Source organism: Triplophysa rosa, linkage group LG23 (assembly GCF_024868665.1).
Source record: "Triplophysa rosa linkage group LG23, Trosa_1v2, whole genome shotgun sequence".
In the NCBI taxonomy this organism is placed as follows: Eukaryota; Metazoa; Chordata; class Actinopteri; order Cypriniformes; family Nemacheilidae; genus Triplophysa; species Triplophysa rosa.
The window spans coordinates 13,530,177-13,555,105 of record NC_079912.1 but is presented as its reverse complement, the minus strand read 5'-3'; the positions used below and the strand labels follow the sequence as shown (position 1 = coordinate 13,555,105).

The window sequence follows — 24,929 nt, the reverse complement described above, 5'->3', positions numbered from 1 at the left end:
TTAAAAATGTTTATTGTTATATATAAAACACTCCTGTTTAGCTGTGCATTTACAACCTGAGCACTGTACTGGTTTACATCAACTGCACTTCTATTTCTAATTTCTTTTTCTTTTGCTCTTATTCTTTTTATATATACACTCACATTTTTTAATCAATTTTATTGCTGTTTTATTGTCTCTTAAAATCTAAAGTATTTGTGATCTTAAATCATTTGCATTTTAAAGATACGTCTTATTTCTCTCTGTCAATCATTTCATGTAAAGCACTTTGAATTGCCCTTGTGTATGAAATGTGCTTTATAAATAAACTTGCCTTGCCTTGCCTTATATGTTTATTACAAAAGCAGACAAAAATATTTTGCATGTAATGCATTAATAGCTTGTCTTTATACTGTAGCTACGAAGCTGTAGACTCGAATAAAATGAGACGGAGAGCGGGCGAGCAGAGAAGATTATTCTTTCTCTCTTTTCCCCCCATTCACTCCTTTTCTTCTGCCGCGCTGACAGATTGAAAGTTACTGGAGTGGTTAAAGCAGGAGATTTTCTTTCATGCCTTTCCCTGGTTAGTATTCTCCATCTCTCGCTCTCCCCAGCTCTCACGCTCGCCCGCTTCTCCCTCTGTTGTTTTTCCTCTTGAGCGGCGATCAAATAGAGTAGGTCTCCCTGATAATGAGATAGTCATCTTCCCCAACAGCGAGAGGCCGGTCACACTCGCAAACACACACTAGCTAGTACTTCTCATGGAAAGTTCATCATCTGTGCAGATACAGAACCGTTTCTATCCCAATAATAAAAAGAGCTTTGTGTTATTGACGACATACCCAGACGTCCATGCACGCACACACGTACCCGTGTCCAACACTGTGTAGAATTCCGTAGAGAACAGTCTGTTTTTTGCCTGGTCTTGTGAGTAGATTTTTCCTCTGCGTTCAAAACGGGGCAAATCGTTGGGTCGCCCTGGGAGACGGGGCTGTAAACAGCGCTTGGGGAGGCTGTCCGCTTTACAGCTGCTTTCAATTGCACGCGGCCTCAGAACGCAGAGCTCGTGTTAACACAAACAGGCCTCGGAGCGAGACCGCGTCCTACGGTTGTGTTTACACACAGCCATTGGCTCTGGCATGATCATCTTGCTCTTTGTTTTCTCTTTTCCATCTCTTTCTCTCGGTGTGATGTTGACAAGTAGGAAAATCTCACAATGAAATAGACCATATTTCACACCAAAATCAATTATCTTTAGGACATTGTGAGAATATTTTCATTACACTAGCACAATAAAAGTGTTTACAAGAGTGTCAACTGTAATTCAGACAAGACAAGTGTATTTAACACTTTAGTATGACCTTTTTTGGTAAAGAACTGAATTTAAAAGGCTAGAATTTAAATAACCAGCCTGTGTCTCACTGCTCCCCCTGCAGGCCGTCACGGGAAACACGGGACCTTTCCACGGCAGTTCCACATGTCCAGCCGCAGCAAAGACTACGGTGATGGTAAGATCCTCTTTACCATCATCAATGCTTGTGAAATTTGCCCATTTAGCAAAGGGAAGCAATCTATGTATGTGTGTCATTCACTAGTATAAAAATGAATGACACATAAAATGAATGCTTGTTTGAGTTTCAACTTCAGTCATTAAATGTAAATCAGGTTGAATGTATAAGCGGTGAGAATTGTTATCTAATGAACCGTAATCTAATCTAATCTGTTCTGCTGCTGTCAATCATTTTGCTGTTGGTTATTGCCAGGCCAGTGATGGATTCAAATTGCTTCATGCATGTTCATTTAAATATGAAGTTACATATTTAAATTCAGTAGTTTTGTTAGTTATATTATCAGCTACCAATCAGCACACGCCTGGCCCGATGTTAACTTCTGCATTATGCGTTATGGTTATGATATAATAATTTATTTTATATATAATTTATATTAATTTTAATTAAATGTATATTAATTGTATTGAATTAAATTAAAACTACGGAGGTCTTTGCGGAGACCGTTTGGGCCACATAACATTTTCATTATGTTGTTGACGCTGAAGCCGTCTATAGGAACTTACTGTAGTACTCTAAATTCTGTTGAATAAGCACATTTTATCGTGTTTAAATCCATCATTCTTAATCTTTCAGCACATAGTATAAAAGCTGTGCAGGTTTATTTTAAAAACCATTTCAATTAAATATGCTTGTTTTTCTTTCATAATGACATTGTGTTATAAAACTAAATGGTAGTCTGCAACCAAACTGGTTGTATTAGCTTAAACCTCAGTCTGGTTTTTGCAGGCTCCTCTCAATTCTCAGTGCACCTTATTAGCTAATTAATTCTTCTGTTAACATTTAGCAGATGCTTTTTTTAATCCATAGCAACACACAGTGTGGTAATTGTAGGGACAGTCCCTGTGGAGAGTGTTAGTGTGGAGGACATTGCTGGGGTTGTGTTCTTGCTAAACTCCTACAGTATTTGAACTCAAACTTGTTTTTGTAGATCCTTCAGTAGATAGATTGTAAACACCACAACACAAAAATAACAGTAAATACATGTTAAGTGTTAAGTGTTTCTGTAGTTCAGCTGGTAGAGCCAACACATTAGGTTTTTGTGATTGGTGCACTTCATTAAAATCTGTAACTTTTTTTGGTTAAAAATTAAACAACAATCAATTACTAAGCAAGTACATAAGCAATCAGTATAACTGTTTCCTCACGCTACCACAATTCACAACAGTAAGCTTATATTAATTTGTAATTTGAGCTGTCGGGTATGATTTTGTGGGAAAATGTCGGCTGTTTTTTAACATGTAAAGGTACACGAAGTAACCTGCGATTTTTGGTTGTTTTAAACAGAGATGGCTATAGAGAGGCAAAATTAGAATTTATCATTTGACAGAGTGACTCATTATTTTACATTCCTGATGCTAAATAGGCTCAAGGCTGCAGTGCTGGAGGTAAAGCTTATGCACATGACCGTGAACTTGGCCAGCGTGATATGTGTTTCCCGTCTACACGGCTCAGAACCGGGTGTTTTAAAGACCTGGTCTGTGTGTTATTTGTATTTCCCTGGCACAATGACTGTTGCCAAACGCTGTACTGAGAGCAGTTTCCTGTCTTGTGGAAAGGTTGATGGGGAAGTTAGACGGAGAGGAAAAGAAGAGCGTGAGAATCAGAGAACGTAAAGATACTTGTTTGGACATGTTTAAGAAGTGATTACATAATGAGCTCACAGTTTCTGCAGTCATTTACTCAGTTTCTCTATCTATCTGTCTGTCTGTCTGTCTGTCTACAGCATCGATCTATCTATATCTATATACAGTATATATATATACATATATACACTACTGGTCAAAAGTTTTTGGACACTTACTCACTTATGTGTTCATATTTTTGTCCATATTTTATAATAATAATGAACTCATCAAAATTATGACATAAAAAAGGGAACTATGGGAATTATGTTGTAACTAAATAAATTAATTAAAACGTTTGATATTTTATCATCTTCAGTGTAGTTACCTTTTGACTAGAATTTGCAGAAATGTTTTCTTGTCATTTTATCAAGCAGCTTCTTGAGGTCTCACCCTGAGATGCTTTTTAAACAATATTAAAGGATTTCCCATCTATTCTGTGCTCTTATTGGCTGCTCTTTCTTCATTATTCAGTCAAAGTCATCCATTTAAAAAATACAGTATATATTAAATGAAATGTTAGTTTTGTCATGAAAATAACATGTTTGTTTGCAAAATTATATTTTTGATTACTAAACTAATTTCAGACATTTAAGCATACACTTTTGGATCAAACGTTTTTTTAAATAACGAAAAACATTTCACTCAAATGTCCCAAAACATTTGACCGGTGGTGTACATAAAAGTTCCAGTCTAAATACTGTTTTAAAAGGAAAACTTGGACAAATATTGGAAATGAATATGTATATTAATTAAATTGGCATGAATATATTAAATTGGCCAAAAATCGCTCTTTTTGAGTATAAAAAGATTTTTAAATCTGTTTCCAATAAATATCACATTAGTGGTAAAAACCATAGAGAAGTCATGGAAGTTCCTTGGTCAAAAAATGTGGGATATTTATATTTTGTATGTTGTATGTCTAAGGTAACTTAGGTAACTCTAAGATCTATGTTTGTCTGTTTACAGGTCGAAGGACTTTCCCTCGAAGTTTTATGCCCCAAGAGAACTTGTTTCAGCTGGTCCCGTCCAGTCGTACACGCAGCTATAATGGAGAAAGCACTTTGCTGTACAGTGGAGATCTGCACTCCATCAGTTGGAGTGACAGCCAACGCAACGCTCCCAAATGTAAGACTGCACACACACATTCACAGGCAGATATTATTGTGATCTCTAATCACTCTCTTTTACCCCCAAACCCGATGAAATCCCACATCGCCATATATCCCAGAGTACCAGTAAGCACACCAGTTCATATAGCTTGATATGATTCATTATAGCAGTACTGAGCTACAGTAAATACATAATGATGTCAGCAAAGTATTTCTGCACTAATTAAGATTTAATCCATGCAGCTGAGTATATAAAACAATAGCAAACATTTTACCGAAAGCATTTGTGAATAAAGCATTTGCGTTGTGAATGAGGCTCAATGTCTAGAGAGCCATAAAATAGGGATGGGAAGGGGTGATATTGAGAACCTGGCCAAACATTTAGATATTGTATTAAAACAATAGTAAAACACCCGCAAGGGTTTGTTTCAGTTTGACACAACCTTGATTTAAAGAATGAATATTTAGTTGTGTAATATATACAGAGACATGTTAGAAATCATGTTCACGACTGTCTGTCTGTTCATCTTCATTTATTGCCTGAGAACATTTGCCAGTAAATCAGACGGTGTAAATTTGTATAGCATGCAGTTGTAAATACAGTTGCGGTTTGACTGCGTGTCTTCAGCGGGTCTGTGTGTGAATTATGTACAGCTGGTTGCGAGTTGGTGAGGTTAGCATGGTTTCTTTTTTCTTATCCGTAGCCCCAAGGGCTCCGGTGAACTGGCGTCAGGGGAAGCTGCTCGGTCGAGGAGCCTTCGGCGAGGTTTACCTCTGCTACGACGTCGACACGGGCCGAGAGCTGGCGGCCAAACAGGTGCCCTTTGACCCCGACTGTCAGGAGACCAGCAAAGTAAGCGTGCAAGACAGAACTGCTTAGTGACAGTATTTGGGTCATTTTATAAGAACAATGAGATTTTCATCTTATTTTTTTCCAGAAAAAAATACCAGACTAGTTTTTATGAAAAATGTTTTTAAGCAACTTTCAATAAAATGTAGCATGTTAAAACTCTCACATTGACCACACATGACGTTAATCTTGTGTGTTTCATAAAAGTGCTTTTGTGTTTTACTGTGGTGACCAGTGACATTAAACTTAGTTACAATTGTTTTATAGATATCTTATTAAAATATATTAAATTAACTTATTACTCGTTTCAATTTGTCTTGAACACAATATTTTACAATAAATCTTTTATTACTTTTTTATACTGTCTAGAACTGGAAAAAACATCTCAGCTAATTTGTGAAGCAGTATCATGCATTTATGCCGAAAGAGACCCATTTATTATTTTATTTTAAGTCTCAAAATGTTCATTACATTAGATTTTAATCCTGAGAATGAGTGACAGAATGTGCCGCCGCAGTTGTAGAATGACACGTTTATGCACTGGAAGATTTCCCTCACTTTCTGCTCACATTTCTCTTTGTCTCTCTCCACAGGAAGTGAATGCACTGGAGTGTGAGATTCAGCTCCTGAAGAACCTCCGTCACGAGCGCATCGTTCAGTATTTCGGCTGCTTGCGTGATCCAGTGCAGAAAAAGCTGTCCATCTTCGTTGAATTCATGCCAGGGGTGTGTATACTCACAGAGCTCAGCCTGCTTGTGTTTGCTGTATGTGTATGCTATTCTTTGGAGGAGATGTTTACTCTTAGGATGACTCACGCACAGTATTTTCAGTCCTCAAATGGCAATTATTGTTTCCTTATGTTCAGTATTTTATTTGTGAGAGTTAAGATGACCCTCATCCGTGCTGGAGTAACAATAACATTAAAAACAATAACATTAGTTGAATGACATTCAACATTCGTGCATGGCATTTCTGCACAAAAACATGGTTATGTTCATTGCTGCACGTTCAGCAAAGTTGATTTAAAGGGGTAGTTCACCCAAAAATGAAAATTCTGTCATCATTTATTAACCCTCTTGTCATTTCATGACTTTTGAAGAATGTTGGTAACTAAACAACGGCGATACCCATTGACTTCTATTGTATGGACAAAACCAATGCAAGTCAATGGATAAAACTGTTGTTCAGTTACCAACTTTCTTCAAAATATTTTCTTTTGTGTTCTATATAAGAAAGAAAGTCATACAGGTTAAAATGACAAGAGGGTGAGGAAATGATGACAGATTTTTCGCTTTTGGGTGAACTATCCCTTTAATTGCCTGGATCACAGTGATGGAGAGATTCTGTACAGTCGTAATAAAGCATGCCACATCACAATAGTCTGCTACACTCTACGCAACCTTGCTCTCAAAACCGACCTGCCAGATTGTAAGATTTCGTGGAGTTAACTTCATTTTTGTGTGTGTTTGAATTGTTCCTGCATAATTCCTAATGAATATGGTGCTAACCAATAACTGTCTGTCTGTCTGTCTAAAAAAAATCTTGTTGTTCATTCTCTCCTTTGCTTATTCCAACTTTAATCCTCCTAGTAGCATGGCCTTGTAAACTAACGGTACTGTTTAGCGTGTTGACAAAATGTTTATATGCTCTCCTACTTGTAAGTCGCTTTGGATAAAAGCGTCTGCCAAATGAATAAATGCATGTATAAATGTGTTAAACAGACAGCACATGCAAACAAACATACTCATTTGCAGCTGCAATTTATCTTAAAAATCCCCCTTTTGTGTTTCCAGAAACTCACTGTTAAACGTAAAATGAATCTGCACTTTCCAAATAATGACAAACCCACGTCGAAATGGCACCGGCCCGCTCACATCACACAATGTTCTTTGTCAGCACAACCGCACGGTTTTACGAGTTCATTTTCCCTGCAAATGAGGATCTTAACTAGCATCAGACGCAGCCTGTCTCATCTATCGGCCTGACTTTAATATGCAAAATCTTAGTGTCTTAGTCACATATTGTTTGGAAAATGGGAATGTAGTGTTGGGCAATATATATACCGCGATTCACGCTAATTATAATTATACGGCTCTTTGATCAGTAGGAAGTACTGCTCGATCTAAAATCACTACGGGATTGAGTCATTTATAACGTAAAGCAAACATCATCACTATAAATATACTTTATTATCATGAAAAAACCTGAAAAGGTTTGAAGAACAGCGATAGAATATCACCATTGGCATTTCCTGAAACTAATCGTTGTTCTTCTGTTTCTCATATTCTGAGTTTCTGCGCAAGAGCGCCCTCTGGCTTTCGGATGTGGCGGCATTTAACCGTAATTCATTGAGAAACCGCGAGCATAAGGCCTGATTCACATTTCGTGTCTAAAACTGAGTGGGAAAACGCGAGCTGCACTTCGTTCTCCTTTTTTTCTAAAGCGCCTAGACTTTGCGCTCTCCTGGCGTCTGTCGTCGCTAAGCAACCATGGGCCACGATAGCCGTTGAGACCACGAGGTATAAACAAAGAATATATTTAGATTATAATTAGGGCTGTCGCGATAAACCGACGATAAATATCACGTGATTCATGCACAGCTTTTGAGTGAAGTACGTGAAAATGCTGCTGCATCTGAAAGCCAGAGGGCGCTCTCGTGCGGAAACTCCAAATACGCACTGCAAAAGAAGACCATAACACGTTCTAGAATCTAGGAAATGCCTATGGACATCTTTTTATCACTGTTCCTCAAGCCTCATCAGGTATTTTTATGATAATAAAGTATATTTATAATGATCATGTTTGACGGGTGTTGCTTTTTCAAATGCACATTATAAGCGACTCGCACTGCTTTTAGATCGAGCAGCATTTCCTACTGATCCCAGAGCCGTGCTTCACGGACAAGCTATGCATTAAAAAAAATATCGACACATTGCATATCGCAGCCAGCTCGATTTCAATAGGATTTAGTGGTATCGCGATAAATTATCGTGCAGCCCTAATATGCACTGTAAATACCATGTATTAACTCTGCTACTAGATTTAGTTATGCTGTGATAATCTGTGTCTCCATTCTTGTCGCCCCCTATTTCCGCACGCCTGCCATGCGTCTACATTTAAAATAACGAATATGCGCGCGGAAAAGACGCGAAATGTGAATCGGGCCTAAGAATCACACGATAAATCGCCCAGCCCTAGTTCGCAGCAGTCTCTGGCAGACAGATGCATCGCCGCTCTGAGCCAAGCCAGCCCTTGTGCACAACTGCAGCGTCCTCCTGATAAACCCAGAGGTGAAGACAGATAACGGATGACAGATATAGAGAAGAAGACATTGAATCACTAAGAACTGAGTGAGGGATATATTGCATAATGATTTACAACCAGGGATTACAAGGTTGCTAGGATAATAATACATTTGGATTATGTTCAGTATGTGATACACAGACTGGAAACTTGCAAAAGAGATTGTGTCATTTCATAGTACAAATGTAAACCTGTTTGGAGGAAGCAATGCAAATTACGAGGAAGGTTTTGTGTTTTTTCTTATTGTAGTGTTGCATGTGTTTTGCACTGTAGTCCTTGAGGAGACATTGTTTCCACGCCGAGGGGTGTAAACAGGAAAGCTGAGGAAATATGAACTTTGTTTGGGCTAGTGTTTCAAAGAAACAGACATATGTGAGGGACGTTTGGCACTATGATCTGTTTTTCCAGAAAGTTCAAAATGGTTCAGGGATCTGAGAAGCCGTACATGTACAGCTCCGGTTTTATAAACATTTGAGCGGACTTCCCTGTTCACAGTTATTACTCTTTGCTATTCATATAGTGCTGCGGAAAAGCCCCTCTTTGTGGATTTCTTGTGTTCTTGCGTATTATGTTTGATGATAATTATGCCCAGTAATAAAATGTAAGCATAAAGGCAGAGTTAGTTTTTTAAATGTTAACTATTAAAACATCTTTCAAATGACTCCTTTACACTAAAGGTCCACTTAATGAAATTTGGCGGCATCTAGTGGTGAGGTTGTGAATTGCAACCAATGGCTCACTCCACCCCTCCCTTTCAAAGCACTACAGTGGCTGACACAGTACTAAGATGTTGTCACGTTTTCGCTTATTTGCCGAAGTAGATAACGTATTTATAAAATGCGCTCTGTTGAGCAGTTTGTCCATTTAGGGCTACTGTAGAAACAACATGGTGAATTCCATGTAATGGGACCCGTGATCTATGTCAGTGGTTCTCAAACTTTTTCGTTTCATTAAGTTAAGTTCTTTGCTTTGCGGCCCCCCATATAAAGACGTATAATCTTAAACTTAGAATTTTAATTAAACCAAAAACATTCAGTTATACAATGCTGAAACCTCAATTCTTTTGGTTGGTGGTGTCATTTTTCTGATGTTTGATTGCATAAAATCTATGATAAATTTCTATATTTCATAAAATGCCACAAAATCTGTGGCCCCCTGGATCCATCTTGGGGCCCCCCAGGGGGCCACGGGCCCCAGTTTGAGAACCACTGATCTATGTGGACAGAAATAGCTCATTCTAAGGTAATATAAACATAACACTTCATTATGTAAGGTCTTTAAACACCTCTGAAGACATAGTTATGTATTATATTGCATTTCTGTCAATAGATCCTCCAAAAAAATTGGCAAATAGTAATGGCCATAAGTGATGTCCAGCCTTGAAAAATGTACCTGTTCTCCTTTTATTAAAAATATGTTATTGAAGATGATTGCTAATGTTTTGTGTGTGTTGCGTAGTTGTATTTAACGTATAAACTGAAGCTCAGCTTTCAGAAGAATTTAAGGAGGCTTGGGAAAACATTACACCCATGTGCAAAGCTTATTGAGTCAAGCCATATGAGAATCACTGATGCGGTCAAAAACAAGGGAGGACCAACAAAATATTAAGTAAGGGATAATGGACAGCCAATGGTTGTCAAGCATTCCAGAGCGCCGTGTAATAATAAAAACGGATAAAATGATACTCCATTTAAGCTTTGTCCTGTGAGCTTTTTGTTTTCTATGCATTTTTTGGTATATGAAAATAAAAATGTTTTTTTTTTTTTCTAATACGCTTTTTGTTTTGCCTTGTTTAGTGTTTTCTTCCATGCATTTCATATTTTGGTTTAACTTATTGTATAAATATGCCTTCTGAACATCACTTAGGCCACTACTGTATAATATAACACTCTTTACAGTATGATACAGTGTATGTGTCTGTGTGTGCATAGGGCTCTATAAAAGATCAACTGAAGGCATATGGAGCATTAACTGAGAAAGTAACCCGCAGATACACCAGGCAGATCCTGCAAGGAGTTTACTACCTGCACAGCAACATGATTGTACACAGAGACATCAAAGGTACGTTTAAGTCAATCACCACTAGTCATGTATCCAGCGGTGCTTGCTGTGGGGCTTAGTAAATCAATGGAGTAATATAACCTGACTGTTGACCACCTAGGATACACGTCTTGTTAGACGTTAGGTGAAATAACATTGGTTTGGGTCTGGTTTGTACTTCCTTTGGAGTTGCCAAAAATAGCAAGGGGGAATATTTTTGCATTCCTTCTTGACATTAGGGCAAAACTCTCTCAGTACTACCAGTGAAAATGACCAACCAATCTCTCTGGTTTTTGTTTTAAGCTGTGCCAGTAAACATTTCTTTTTCAGGCCGTTACATCAAGTCACCCCAGAAGGTATTTGGACACACTTAACAAATGTATTAATGTCATGCCATCACATAAGAAAAAAATCATAAAAAGCTTTTAGTTTAAATAAAGTTAGCAGACAAACATCACAAAAAGTTTGTTAGATACAAATCAAGACTGTATTCGTACACTGGCTGTCAAACCGCATTCCCATAACAGATCCTCCCGTGGAAATATCCACAAGAGTTGTGACGTGCTCCATCCTCCGTCTTCTTCTTGCCATTTGGTCTTACTGATCCGTTCACGGCATATTGAGACTTCCAGGGTGTGGAAATCTGCGTCTGGCAGGAATTAGTCACTACTCAAACAACCACAAATCTCACGGGCAACACGGCTATGTAAGGCCACCTCCAACGGAAAATCATTACTAGAAGCGTGGGAAGAGAGACCAGTGGGTCTCCATTTTCAACCCCAACCATAGGCATCTTATAATTTTCTATAGTCGTCATCTTGGTGAGACAAACACGCATGTGTGTCTGGTCAGTGTAACTTGATGCACGCCTGTTTCCTCACAGGCGCTAATATTCTGAGGGACTCCTCTGGAAATGTGAAGCTGGGAGATTTTGGAGCTAGTAAACGCATCCAGACGATTTGTATGTCGGGGACAGGCATCAAATCGGTCACTGGCACCCCCTACTGGATGAGCCCGGAAGTCATTAATGGTGAAGGTTATGGGCGCAAAGCAGATGTCTGGTAAGATCTGGCTTGTTTTTCATAAATTTCATTTTAAAATCATGATAAATAATTGTAAAATTCTTGTTTTGATATTTTATGTTACATATTTTCTTCTGAAAATTGTTTTTTACTACATAAAATAATATAATATCATTTTTGGTAATGTTTTGGTTAATTTATAGTCTTTTTTATTAAACCGTAATAATATTCATGTCTAAAACATACACAATTTTAGGCAGTCTCTTCATCGTATCATGTTCGAATCAGATTTCAAAATAATAACTTTGGTAAAATAGATAACTGGTTTCATTGTTAGCTAACTCTCTTTCTTTTTCTTCCAAAATCTCAGGAGTTTGGCTTGCACGGTTGTAGAGATGCTTACTCAAAAGCCCCCATGGGCTGAATACGAAGCGATGGCAGCCATTTTCAAGATCGCAACCCAGCCCACTAAGCCAAACCTGCCTGAGGGTGTGTCCGACTCGTGCAGGGACTTCATGCGCCAGGTCTTTGTGGAGGAAAAATGCCGACCCACTGCCGAGGGGCTCCTCAGCCACCCTTTCGTCCAGGGCGGCTTCTGAGACCCCCTTCAACAGATTCTACGGTCTCTGTGGAGTCCCCCGGGGAAAACCACACATCTGCCTGAGGACAATTACCACTCTGCCTTCCAGGGTCCAGAGAAACCCAATCAGCCAGCCAACCGAGAACAAACTAGCCCATAAGGAAGGGATGCAACCTCCCAACAGGTTCCCCACACAGGTTCAATTTAAAAAAGTTGGATGCTTTAGCTGTGATACCACTTCCTGTTATCATACTCCGAATCAGAGTCTTGTGTTGTCCTACCCCAAATGTGCACTTGATGAGGGACGTTCACATACAGAAAGGTGTACACAAGGACCCCCTTAGAGAGTGTACACTATTACCCAGCATCCCTTGTGGGAAAGTATACACTCGAAGGAGGATGGGGAGGCCATTTGGGACAGGGCATATGGTCAGGGATTGTAATTCATGAATTGTGAACAAATATCTCACACACAAAGTACGTGTTATATGATCATATTAGAAACTAGTGAAACATTGATATTAAAGGCGGCGTGTCCGATGTCTCTCAGCCGTTGTTGATGTTCAAATCACCAAAACAAACTCACCCCTACCCCCATCTTTCGCTATAGTCTATATGGATCAACTGACGTGTCATCTGCAGCGTTTTTCTGATGGGGGTCATGAGCAGTTTGGGGTTACAGAAGTGTCATCTGTTTAAAAGAATTTGATAACACAGCCAGCACTTAATACACTTACGTTATCTGACTGTAAGACGCAAAGTGTCAGTGCCTAAACCATACTGCTTGAAATTGCAGTTTACATACCTTACTGCCAGTTGACCTGAGTGGCTGAAATAATCCGCTGATGTATTAAACATCAATGTACAGTATAATGCATACAATGTGACGCTCTAAGGAGTTGCTGGACAAATCACATAGGTTCTGTTTTTAGCACAAATGTATTAGAATTTTTATCTTTGCAATGGTGGCAAAAGTTAAATATACAGTTTTTATAACATGTGTATCATTCGGTCATGAAAGAGAGAGTTGAATTTTACCTCTACACCCCGGGTCCAATCCTGAGTGTCAGAAAATACATTTAAAAGACCTCATGGAGCAAATAGATAAATGTACTGTACAATACTCGTTTGAGTAATATTTTAAGATTGCTGTGTATTTGATGGTTAGAATCTAACCAAATAAGAATGACACAAAATATGACATATGCAACCACCAAAGTGGGGAGTAAGACATGTAAAATGTATGTCATTTTCGTCTGTTGAATGAAGACTGTATAAACAAATCTTTTTATATAATGTAAAGTTTATTTAGTTCAATTTGCTCTTGTTTCAAAGCACTCTTTACCCAGAGAGTAAATCACTGTAAATACATGCCAATTGCACTCTCACGCGCAGAGCAACAGCACATAGGAAAAGACCGATGAGATTCAAGAAATATTTTTATACATTTTTTTAATTCATGTGTTTGGAATAACAATACCAAACAGTTTTTGTATTATACAAATTACCCTAAAGTGTCAAAAGCAATATTTCAGAGAAGAATACTATGGCTGGTTTGTTAGCATCCTTGTACTGTTTGATCCATTAAATACAACCAAAGAGCAATTGATATGCTTGAATTATGGATTTGATGATTCAGAGCTGTTCAGTTTGTTTGACCAATGTTGTCAATTTTTTATGGACTCCAGTGTGTTTTATGTAACCTGTTTCTGGTGACCTTAATTTCCTTCATTGACTTAAATCTATCATTTTCATTGTCTTCACGTCATTAAGTTGGACACTAACACAAAAAATTTGGAAACATAAGATTTTGCTATTATTTTGTCTCATTATAAATGTTACATCATAAAGGCTTAAAGGCATTAATCGCTCGCTCGCTCCGTTCTGAACTCAAGAACTTCAACTACACCAGCAGTGAAGAGCAAACCAACCGTTTGTTAAACGTATTGCAACCAGTGCCTTCTCTGATTCCCTTATTCTGAGAGGTCAGTCGTTTTGAAAAACATTTAATGGTGGAATGTGTCACCTGAAGTCCTTCAAATGGTTTCAGGAAAGGACAGACGTGAGGAAAATCTTGTACTGAAAATGATTGTATTGTACATACATATTGTACCAAGTCATAGTGATTTATTATATTCCAAGTACCTTGACACAGTGTATTATTAAGATTGCGGAGAGGTCTTGGTTTTAGATGATCTTGATTGACCTTCGTGGTTTTTGAGGGGCTATAGAATTTCTGTGCTGCCTTGATGAAAAAGCCTAAAAATCATTTATATGTGATTTTGTACATTTGGATAAATAAAATAAAAAATATATATATTGTCGTGTTGTGTATAGATTTGACTATTTTATGGGGAAACGAAACTTAATTTCAATTCAAGTCTTTTCTAGACGATATAGTGATATTACCTTTTAATTTGTGCAATAAGACGCTCGAAATTGGGTTGAGGCGTGCACATTTCAGACATAAGCGGTGTGTTTCACCTTATGCAGCGCGCTGCCCAGACCTATCGGCTTCTTACGTCCAAGTACCGCGAGAGCGATTGAAAAAACATGCTTTCGGGTTGATCTCGCGGTATCAAAATGTCATACGCCGATCTGTCTGCGCACCGTGCGCAGTCAGTTAGGTAAGTCATGTTTGGTAACCTCACGCGGAGTGTAAGTAAACGTGCACGTCGTGGCACTTAGCTGGGCGACTGTGAGTGATTGCTAAACACAAACACGGCAGCTTGTGAATTACATTTCAGTATTGTTCCCCGGTGTGAAAATGTCATTGACTCGTACTGTCATATGCCTGCTGAGGAACGATCTGCGTCTTCATGACAACGAGGTAAATATCAAGGTTTTCTACGAGCATAGACCGTTGCTGGTCATTACATTAACATTAGCAAACCAAACTACCGAATGTGTGTATAGTTTGATATTGGGGTCGAGAGCATGCCGCAACCATATCTTATAAATAAAGAAGCGTTTGTTTTGTTTAGTAACGAAATATTTATATGTATTGTAGCAGAACTCGGATTGGGGGAACTCGTAAAATATCGTCATAAGGGGCGTGGTCGTATTGTTCTTCGGTCACGTGCTTAAAAGCGTGTAGGGCCAAACTTGTAAATAAGTTAAACGGCTCTCACTAAATCCTTGGTGTTTCGAGTCTGACGTCATCACCCAAACGTGTTTTTTCTTCAATTTTAACAATCATAGGTAGTTTAGATGGTTAGAGTAAGGTTAGGGTTAGGGTAAAGGTTTCGTAAGACTTGAAACTCCAAAGATTTAGTCAAAACCAACAAGCCACGCCCACGGATCTGACTCGAAACATCAATGATTTAGTGAGAGAGCCGTAATTTAACAGGCTTGTTCGACTTGATGCGGCGCCGCAAGATCCGACAGGCGAATGACATCAAAGTACCGCGAGAGCGACTCGAAAAACTATAAAAGGTTTGGTTTCGAGTCGCTCTCGCGGTACTTTGATGTCATCCGCCTGTCGGATCTTGCGGCGCCGCATCAAGTCGAACAAGCCTATTATCTATAAAAATATAAAACGGCTACTTATGTATTTGATAAACGATAAATTGAAATTTAATGGGGTAGACTACAATTTTGAAAAAGGATCATTTTAATTCGTACAGTTTACAATTGTATATTACCTTAGGAGACCATGTAAACACACATCATTTTTTAAGTAGTTTTTTTATAGTATCTTTTGATGATGTTGTAAAACATGACCAACCTTGTTTATTCCATTCATGCAGGTGTTTTACTGGGCTCAGGGGAATGCAGAGCACGTAGTCCCCCTCTACTGCTTTGACCCACAACATTACCAGGGCACATATCACTTTAACTTCCCTAAGTCCGGGCCGTTCCGTTTACGCTTCCTCCTAGACAGTGTGACAGACTTGAGGGCAACGCTGAAGAAACAGGGCAGGTGGGAATTCCATTACTCATTACTTTCTTATCCTTAATCTCTTGAGCTATACTTTCTATGTACATATTTGTATATGATGCTAGTATATACAGGTATTTTATAGAAACTGGTGTTTATGTAATGCCTACTGTGTGCAGCACACTGTTAGTGAGACATGGAAAGCCAGAGGATGTTGTCAGTGATTTGATTAGGCAGTTGGGGTCAGTCACGGCTGTGGCTTTTCATGAGGAGGTGAGTTTCAGCTGAACCACGCAGATAGCATTGGCAGCCATCGTTTGTAATTTAGTGCTACATAGCCAGCGAATGTTAGAATATATGCAGTCTGACACTTTTTTCTATACACCCTGTAGGTGGCGTCAGAGGAAAAGGATGTGGAGAAGAAGGTAAAGGAAGTCTGCTCTCAAAACAAGGTCAAATGTCAGACTTTCTGGGGGTCTACACTCTACCACAGAGATGATCTCCCATTCGGTCACGTTGAGAGGTAAGTTTTGAGTTTAGTTGAACCGTTGCGAGCAAGCAATGTATTGATATTCTCATGCAGCATTTGTGGAATTTTCTAGGAATAAACGAGGAGTCCTAGCATATCAAAAATATGTAAATGGTATGTCTGGATTTTAAGATTTTTTACGTTACATTTTAAAGAAAATTCCCAAAAAAGTACAGGAGACTCATTTGTTTTGCAGCTCCACTCATGTAATATCCTGTTGGTCTGATAAGTAATGAGTCAATGACGACATCCATTATGAGGTTGACCATTTAAAGGTCAGCATTTTAGACGCGTGACTTTTTCTGAATTTCCTTTTCCCTCTCTCACAAGGTTACCTGATGTTTTCACTCAGTTCAGAAAGTCGGTTGAGGGTCAGGCTCAAGTAAGACCGGTGTTTTCTACTCCAGAACAGATGAAGTCTCTTCCCCCTGGATTAGAGGAAGGTCCTATTCCTACATTTGAGGCCCTCGGACAGACAGGTGGCTTGATTTAGGACAACTCAATTTATCTATCAATTCCACGAATATCTGTTATGTTACAGTCCAAAGTAAATCAGTTACTCATATTTTTCTTAACATAGTTCTGTTACAAGATTCATTTCTTTTCAGATAACTATAATGTAATGAATCAAAATATTTCCTGTGTATGGTTTCAGAGCCAGTGGAGGACAGCCGGTCTGCCTTCCCATGCCGCGGTGGAGAGACTGAGGCTCTCGCTAGATTGAAACATTACTTCTGGGACACCGTGAGCCAAATTCATCTACTTTCCTTTTTTTAGCTAGGAATAGTTCACCCAAACGTTATACTTCTCTCATAATTGACTCACCTGAGATTTTCATTCCACTCTTTAGCTCAACACCAAGATTTTTTCAATAAAAATTCCTGTCACTTTATATTCATTGATCCCTAAATGTTAAAGCTCCCAAACTTCATAAAATTAATCCAAATGACTCCAACGGGTTAATAAATGTCTTCTGAAGCAAAACGAGACGACAATTAATATTGATCAAAACATTCCCATGTGCTGATTTCAAATATGGTGACACTCTAAAAATCTCATTATGTAACCTCATTGGTTCTTGAGTTTCTTGTGATGAAAGATCATATGACAGCTAGTCATTAAAAGAGTAGTTCACTTTAAAATAAGCCCCCATTAACTTTCCATAGTAGGAATAATAATTGCTTGGTAAAATCAGTGGGGGCTTATTTGAAAGAGAACTACTCCTTTAAACACCCTCAATTATGCTTGTTTTTTTTTAGTTTCACTAAAAATCTTAAAAACTAAAGAAAAATGTCAAATGTTTTCTCACACACTCCTATATACTGTATATAAGCATCCAAATGACAAATAACTTTATAATTATATTGTGTTAGGCTGATTATGAGAGGAGAACTGTTCCATTATTGTATTGTTTTATCACAGAACACTGTTGCAACTTATAAGGAGACTCGAAATGGCTTGATCGGAGTGGACTATTCCACCAAGTTTTCCCCTTGGTGAGCCTTGTTTGTTTAGCTTTAAAATAATGCATTAGCAGAAGCATAGACGCATGAATTGTCTAGAACATTTTACATGACTTTTTAATCATAATGTTTTAGGCTTGCATTGGGCTGCATATCACCAAGGTACATCTATGAGCAGATAAAAAAGTATGAAGCTGAAAGAACATCTAACCAGAGTACATACTGGTAAGTATGTTAGATGCAGATCAATCTTAATAACAGATGTTTTACACATCCTGTACTAAACATTCTAGTATTCTTTTGTCGTTCAATTGATTTACGTTAGATATATTTGTGATGTGATAAATATTGTTTCCAGTTGAAATAAACAAAAAATATTTTTTTTATGTGCAAAAGCTCATTGAAGGGTTTCTCTCCAGGGTATTATTTGAGCTTCTGTGGAGGGACTACTTCAAGTTTGTGGGTTTGATATATGGAAAACGAATATTTCATGTGAACGGTATGTTTGGATTTTGTTTTTCTCTATCGATTAATAGTTTTTTTTTTTCATTTTGAGTCCAATCAAAATCAAGTGGGCAGATTTTGGAGAATATTGACTTCTTAGGACTTTCAGAATGTGGTGTGATTTTTGTTGATTACATTTGTTATGAGCACTTAAACAATAACTCTTTGTAACTCTTAAATATGGCATTAAACATCCTTTTTTTAAATGATCAAAATAAATCGTCTTGTGTTTTAAAGGTTTTCAAGATAAGCATGTGCCATGGAAGACAAACATGACTCTGTTCAATGCATGGAAAGGTAATGTGACCATCAGTGTCTGCTAGTTTTCTCCTGTTCCTATTTTGGCAGTCAACTGACGGATCAACATTTTTTTTAGTCTTCTCAACAATTGTTCCCCAGAGGGAAGAACAGGAGTGCCATTTGTAGATGCGAACATGAGGGAGCTTGCCCTGACAGGATTCATGTCAAACAGAGGACGCCAGAACGTAGCCAGCTTTCTCACCAAAGACTTGGGGTTGGACTGGCGACTGGGTGCCGAGTGGTTTGAATACCTGCTGGTAGGGAAGTTTCTTTTTTAAAAGAATGGGTTGATGGTTTCTGGTGATGCCAACCTCTGCACTGTTATTTCCTGACATCAGGTGGACCATGACGTCTGCAGCAACTATGGAAACTGGCTCTATACTGCAGGAATAGGAAATGACCCACGAGAAAACAGGAAGTTTAATATGATCAAACAAGGACTGGACTATGATAGCAATGTAAGTCATAGTGTTTACAGGTATTTTACTGTAAAGTCATGCAACAACTTGCAATAAAACACTTTAAAAAGGATATAGTTGACGGCTTTCACTTTTCACAGTCGTTCCATTACATTGGGGGCAATAGTGTCTGAAGCAAGTTCTTTTTCAAAGCAACTGTTTTTTTATAGTTTTAACTAGATTGTAAGGCCTCCGTATATATGAATTATAATTTTATCTACATTTCTTGATATTTTTCATAGTTTATATGCTCGTTTTTTGGCACTTGAGGGAGCAACTTATGCCTTGACCATAAATGTAAATGTAGGAAGGGGAAGTTACATGCGAGTAAGATAAAAGATTATTGTAGTATGATAAGACTTCCGTTTCCTTTTTCTGCATAGGTATAGGCTAAGTATGATCTATATACTTGAATCTTTTTAATGATACATATATTATTCTATATATTCTCACACAGAAATATTTATATCATTGACTATTATTTTGATCTCATCCTTCTTTTATATCTGTGAAGGGGGACTATGTTAGACTTTGGGTTCCAGAGCTTCGGTGTATTAAAGGTGGGGACGTGCACACCCCCTGGACCCTCAGCAATGCATCACTGTCACATGCCCAGGTGTCTCTCAACGAAACATACCCCTCCCCGATAGTCATGGCACCCGAATGGATTCGTCATGTCAACAAAAAATCTGTAAGATGTAAATTAAACTATTGCATTTTTCAGTTTGTGCTAGTTTGTGATTATGATTGATCATTAGGACAAGCATGTATTCAGACGGTTATTATAAAACAATTTCTTTTATAGTCCGGTCCAGCATCAGCAAGAGGGAAGAAGGGTCCATCTTACACACCAAGGGAACACAGAGACAGAGGCATTGACTTCTACTTCTCCAAGAATAAGAATTTTTGAGAGGGAAGAGCCTTGTTTGTATTGCGTTTTTTTCATGAATTGCTGTTGGGCATCTGGTCAGGTCACAGGTTACAATGTGGGAACTGGGAAGTGGACAATAATTGTTTCCCTTTAACACACCAATACAGCAACTACCGCTAATGAAGTGCATTAAAATACCCATCATATAATTGTCCATTATTTGTCTGTTTTAAATGCAAAATCATATTGTATATTTCTGTGATTTTCATAAACTCCTTCAAATCTCCTGCTTTATTCAAGTACATTATGGTGGAATTTTTTAGTTATTCAGGTTATGTTATATCTAAAAATATATATATTATATCTATATCCTTTTGTTAAAAAGAATTGAGTTTTCCCTGTCTTGCATGAAATATCGATATGATGTTAATTATAGAAAACCCAAGTAAGTGTTTAAATATGCACATTCAGTTGTGTTCTTTTATTGAGAAAAAGGAAGTGAGTAGATGTGAGAGTTTCGGTTTGGTTTTGAAGAGCAAGGGAAAAGATATAAAAGACAGCTGTTTGCTCGGCCCTCTGAATGCTGCCTCAGACAGATGGACCTGTAGCAGTAAGCCAACATGTGACACTGACCAAATATTGAAGGAAAACCGTCACAAATCACGCTGTAAACGTAACTGCATCATCAGGTTTTGCACATATTGTGGTGTCCATTCCAGGTCCAGTGCAAAAATCAAAACCGCTATTTAATTTACATTTCGCTTAATTTTGTTAGGCTAATAATATAATTCGTATCAGAACCAAATATAAACATTGTTTTGGACTAAATTAACGTGAACACAAAATGATCAAAACGTAGCAAACATGTTTAATATAACTACGAAGTGGCTGTTTCAGGAAAATGCCCATGTGTGGTGATGTTTAGTCCCCGCCCATTTTACGGGAAGTGTTTGCGCCCATGAAACCATTGGCTGAAGGTATATGTCGTTACTTCTCTGACGCATTTTGCGAACATTTCCTTAGTTTTTACCTTGATGCTGTCAAATAACGAGTGTAACATACTGCACTGTTTAGTTTACTAAACTTGAGTTTTGTTTTTACCCTATCAGTAGTTTTATGAAACGACTTCTTAAAATATTTAAAGGACACATTTTCTTCTAGCCAAGGAGTCAGACTTGGAGATTTACAAGAACTTCCGCGTACAATATCGAGATTTTGCCCACAAATATGGCATCAAAGTTAAGTATAGACCACGAGGCAATACCAGTTACTGCTTTAAACTGCAGCTTCCGAAAGAAACTTGGATTGTATCTGAACCCAACAAACACGGTGGCGTCAGACTGGAGGACAATCGCCGAAATGATGGAGTTTACTTACCTGGAGATAAAAAATTTCGAGAAAAGAGATTGTCCACTTGAAAAGGTTTTAACGGAATGGGAAACTCGTCCGGATGCCACAGTAGCAAATTTACTGTCAATTTTGGAAAAAGCGGAAAGAAAAGATGTTACAACCGACTTAAAAGACATTATAGGTATTGCGCGCACATGTTACCATTTTAAGACAGTAGATTTATTATGAACCTGCTATACATAAACTTTTTTTAGTCAAAAATGTGAAGAGGCATATATTACCCCACGTCTTTTAACCCAAATATTCTATGATGAAAGTGAGTAAAAATTGACTAACGTTAATGTCATAATCACAGTATGAGGAAGTGAAGTGACTATAGAACAACTGTTGCATTAATTATTATTACAATTATAAAGATTTTCAATTGACTGTCGTTGCATTTTGTTCTGATTTTGCCCAGATGACGACTGCAAGAAGTATTTAGAAAGACAACTAAGGAAACCTGTGCAGGTCCCGGTGGTGGATAGTTGCGGGCCCCGCACCCAGGAACGAGAAGGCATTACACTGTATGATGATCCTCAAGGTATCTTCAGTCTGAACACACTATGGAATATTCCTTTTAGTCCTTTAGTTTTCTAAAAAACAATTTTCGTCTTTGTCTTGTCTATAGGTGTAACACCGGAGACCTTTGATGCTTTTATCTGCTATTGTCAGAGTGACTTCCAGTTTGTTCATGAGATGATCAAACAGTTAGAACAGACCGAGTGCAACCTGAAGTTGTGTGTGTTTGACAGAGATGTCCTTCCTGGTACATGTGTGTGGACTATCACGAGTGAACTCATAGAAAAAAGGCAAGCCTTTTTGCTGTTGTTTATCATAATCAAGCTTTGTCCCTGTGATAGGTTTAAAACAAACTAACAAGATTCATTCTTATATGTTGCCCCTTAGATGTAAAAGAATGGTGGTTGTTATTTCTGATGACTATCTAGACAGCGACGCATGTGACTTTCAGACAAAGTTTGCACTCAGCCTTTGTCCAGGTACAACTTTCTTAAAAAGTGCTGATACAGTTTCTATTATATTATTAGTTATTAGTGAGCATTTGCCTTGTTCACACTTTGCAGTTGTTGTCATATATAACGTTAATCTTCTTTTGCTCATTTATGAGATGTTTTATTCCTAAGTGTTTAATAAATGATATTGCAGATTTAAGAAACTTTCTTATTACACACATGCCACCATGCCATTTTCACTTCATATCTGTTTTTGATACAGGGGCCCGCTCCAAACGTCTGATCCCTGTCGTCTACAAATCAATGAAGAGGCCTTTCCCAAGCATTCTCCGTTTTCTGACCATTTGTGATTACACCAGACCTTGCACACAGGTCTGGTTCTGGACACGACTGGCCAAGGCGCTCTCACTCCCCTAAACATTTCCACAGAAAATATTATGCCTTTGCTCTGTAGTCATCACTCAGTAAAGCACACTGTTCTCAATGAAGGAAGAAGGGAAAATACCACATTGTGATTTTTTCACGTGGGAGAGTTTCTTAAGTTAAATAGTGGGTCCACTTTTTGAACGTTTCAATAAAGGTACTTTTTATGGTATTTACAAAAGGTGTTTTTACCCTATTTAAAAGGTCTCTCAATCTCTCCCAGAGCAGATCCCTGAGAATGGGGCTGTTTGGAGACATGCTTACTCATTCAGTTTTATTCAGTTGTCCTTGTACAGTATTCTATGTTTTGAAGCTGTAATAACAGTTTTTTTTTGCAATGTGCAAACTTGCATTGTCTTTTGTTAAAAAATGTGCATGCCAAATGTTTTTTTCTTGAGTATTTTACATGTGTAAACTGAATATACTGTACATAATCAGCATGTTCTCTTTAAAATGCAAAATGTTGTTTTCTGTAATGTTGTGTTCAATCTGTCTTTCACACCGGGAATGTTTTGTGTTATAAAATATTGCTATATTATAGTATATACATTATTGCCAAATATATTTAATTTGATTTAGCATTACTGAATGTCTTATATTGGTTACATAATCATTTTAACTTCTAAAACATGGTTCTAACTTTTAACATTTTTAATATCTGATTTCCCCCGGTCAGCACAATTTCTTCGGCACCAAGTAGATAGTGGCTTTTGATATGTCAGAGGCGATGATTTCCTGTAATCTAATGTATGAATGTATGAACTTTTTTTTAGTATTAAATCCATTTTAAAGAATTTATCTACTGCCTTTGTCGTTAATGTGTTAATACATGCAAATGTATCTGTCAAAGCAGTGAAGTTGATTAGAGCAACAAAGAGAAGATGTGTTCGCAAATAAAATATTTTCACATTTTTTCATTTTCAAAACTTCTGTAGGCGTTGGGTAACTGTAAATTAAAGGAACAAGTCTCCTACCTTTAAAATGTCTATATTTGTCTCGTATTTTTCTGTGTTTGTAAACATTTTGTGTAAAGATCATGTTATTTACAGCATACATTCTATGCATCTTTGCAATATTTGCAAATTTTCACACATTTTCAGCAATTTGTTTTTAATTAGTGATACTATGAACAATACGTTTGCACTTCATAGCCTAGTAGTGACGTAAGGAACTTTGGCAGTGACCATTGATCAAGCAAAAAGCATGAGAAATACTATTTGTAATGTACTGTTCATTCCACAAGAAGGCAGCATAATCAACCTGCGTTATTTATTACATGAACTCAAATATCCCAATGTGATGTGAAAACGGTTTATTACAATGTACTAGTATACTACTCTTTAATATAAATATGTTTGTAATAGTATATTGTTGCTATCTAATATTGCACTCGATATGGATTCACCTGTGTCGTATATCCACATCAAAATCTGTCATTTTAATTATTTGATGTGGTTGTTTTTAACACTAATAGTAACGAATACTAAATTTCCATATGTTATTCTACAAAAAATAATAAGTAAATACAGTATTTTGGAGAAAACGCAGCATGTTTTTAAGATAATTACACACCCAAGATGGCCGCTTATCGCGACCGTTCGCGTGCTGTACAGGAATGCGGTGGGCGGGGCTTTCTGGCACTGGTGGCAAACTTTGGGAATGATAGAAAAGGCTGTTGAAGATAGTCGCCGAGTGAAGGTGGAATGTTACTGTCTTGCGGGTTGGAATAACATTCATAATTTGTTTACTGTAAGCACCAAACTCTAGTCTTTGGATTCGGTAGGATATACATAAAGGTACGCAATCCTAAGACATGTCGGAGGACCTGAGCTCTCAACCATGGTCCATCAACAAAGATGACTATGAGCTGCAGGAGGTAATCGGTAAGTGTTGCTTGATATAATTGTAAGAAATGTGTGGCACTGTATGCTTTTAGAAACGTGTGTACTTGAGTAGCAAATATAGCTTGAAACGAGCTGTGCGCGGTATATGTGGGCTTTGTGTGTTTAGAAGCGTTAAAATGTTGGTGTATGTGAACACGGGCAGCCTGTACGTGTTC

The 24,929-nt window shown here is 37.8% G+C and overlaps 4 protein-coding genes across 5 annotated transcripts in view; all 4 read left to right on the top strand.

The window, feature by feature from the left end:
• map3k22 (mitogen-activated protein kinase kinase kinase 22) overlaps positions 1–14,397 on the top strand; it is a 54,262-nt gene extending 39,865 nt beyond the window's left edge. The window contains exons 12-18 of the mRNA XM_057322663.1: positions 1,416–1,487; positions 4,142–4,300; positions 4,989–5,137; positions 5,728–5,859; positions 10,369–10,498; positions 11,361–11,538; positions 11,870–14,397. Of these exons, the coding sequence (XP_057178646.1) occupies positions 1,416–1,487; positions 4,142–4,300; positions 4,989–5,137; positions 5,728–5,859; positions 10,369–10,498; positions 11,361–11,538; positions 11,870–12,098 (1,049 nt within the window). The 3' untranslated portion in view covers positions 12,099–14,397. The remainder of the gene's footprint in view (positions 1–1,415; positions 1,488–4,141; positions 4,301–4,988; positions 5,138–5,727; positions 5,860–10,368; positions 10,499–11,360; positions 11,539–11,869) is intronic.
• A 325-nt stretch (positions 14,398–14,722) lies between these two features.
• Positions 14,723–21,210, top strand: cry-dash (cryptochrome DASH). Its single transcript, XM_057323104.1, has 14 exons — positions 14,723–14,909; positions 15,829–16,001; positions 16,139–16,232; positions 16,352–16,482; positions 16,819–16,967; positions 17,144–17,232; positions 17,911–17,984; positions 18,087–18,176; positions 18,371–18,450; positions 18,693–18,752; positions 18,855–19,012; positions 19,094–19,213; positions 19,728–19,904; positions 20,019–21,210. The coding sequence occupies exons 1-14, from the start codon at positions 14,847–14,849 to the stop codon at positions 20,121–20,123; spliced, it is 1,563 nt and encodes a 520-aa protein (XP_057179087.1). The 5' UTR covers positions 14,723–14,846; the 3' UTR covers positions 20,124–21,210.
• myd88 (MYD88 innate immune signal transduction adaptor) lies at positions 21,102–23,668 on the top strand. Its single transcript, XM_057323106.1, has 5 exons — positions 21,102–21,615; positions 21,895–22,017; positions 22,105–22,285; positions 22,383–22,474; positions 22,710–23,668. The coding sequence occupies exons 1-5, from the start codon at positions 21,312–21,314 to the stop codon at positions 22,862–22,864; spliced, it is 855 nt and encodes a 284-aa protein (XP_057179089.1). The 5' UTR covers positions 21,102–21,311; the 3' UTR covers positions 22,865–23,668.
• An 840-nt stretch (positions 23,669–24,508) lies between these two features.
• The window catches only part of oxsr1b (oxidative stress responsive kinase 1b), a 41,211-nt gene continuing 40,790 nt past the window's right edge, over positions 24,509–24,929 (top strand). For both annotated transcript variants that reach the window (XM_057322712.1, XM_057322713.1), the window contains exon 1: positions 24,509–24,753. In XM_057322712.1, coding sequence (XP_057178695.1) covers positions 24,684–24,753 — 70 coding nt within the window. In that variant the 5' untranslated portion in view covers positions 24,509–24,683. The remainder of the gene's footprint in view (positions 24,754–24,929) is intronic.

Coding starts and splice junctions, on each gene's coding strand:
- cry-dash (XM_057323104.1), top strand. CDS start 14,847: ATGTCATTGACTCGTACTGTCATATGCCTGCTGAGGAACGATCTGCGT. Junction 16,233..16,351: donor CTGTGGCTTTTCATGAGGAG/GTGAGTTTCAGC, acceptor TACACCCTGTAG/GTGGCGTCAGAGGAAAAGGA. Junction 19,013..19,093: donor AGTGGTTTGAATACCTGCTG/GTAGGGAAGTTT, acceptor TCCTGACATCAG/GTGGACCATGACGTCTGCAG.
- myd88 (XM_057323106.1), top strand. CDS start 21,312: ATGGCATCAAAGTTAAGTATAGACCACGAGGCAATACCAGTTACTGCT. Junction 22,018..22,104: donor ACTGTATGATGATCCTCAAG/GTATCTTCAGTC, acceptor TCTTGTCTATAG/GTGTAACACCGGAGACCTTT. Junction 22,286..22,382: donor AGTGAACTCATAGAAAAAAG/GCAAGCCTTTTT, acceptor GTTGCCCCTTAG/ATGTAAAAGAATGGTGGTTG.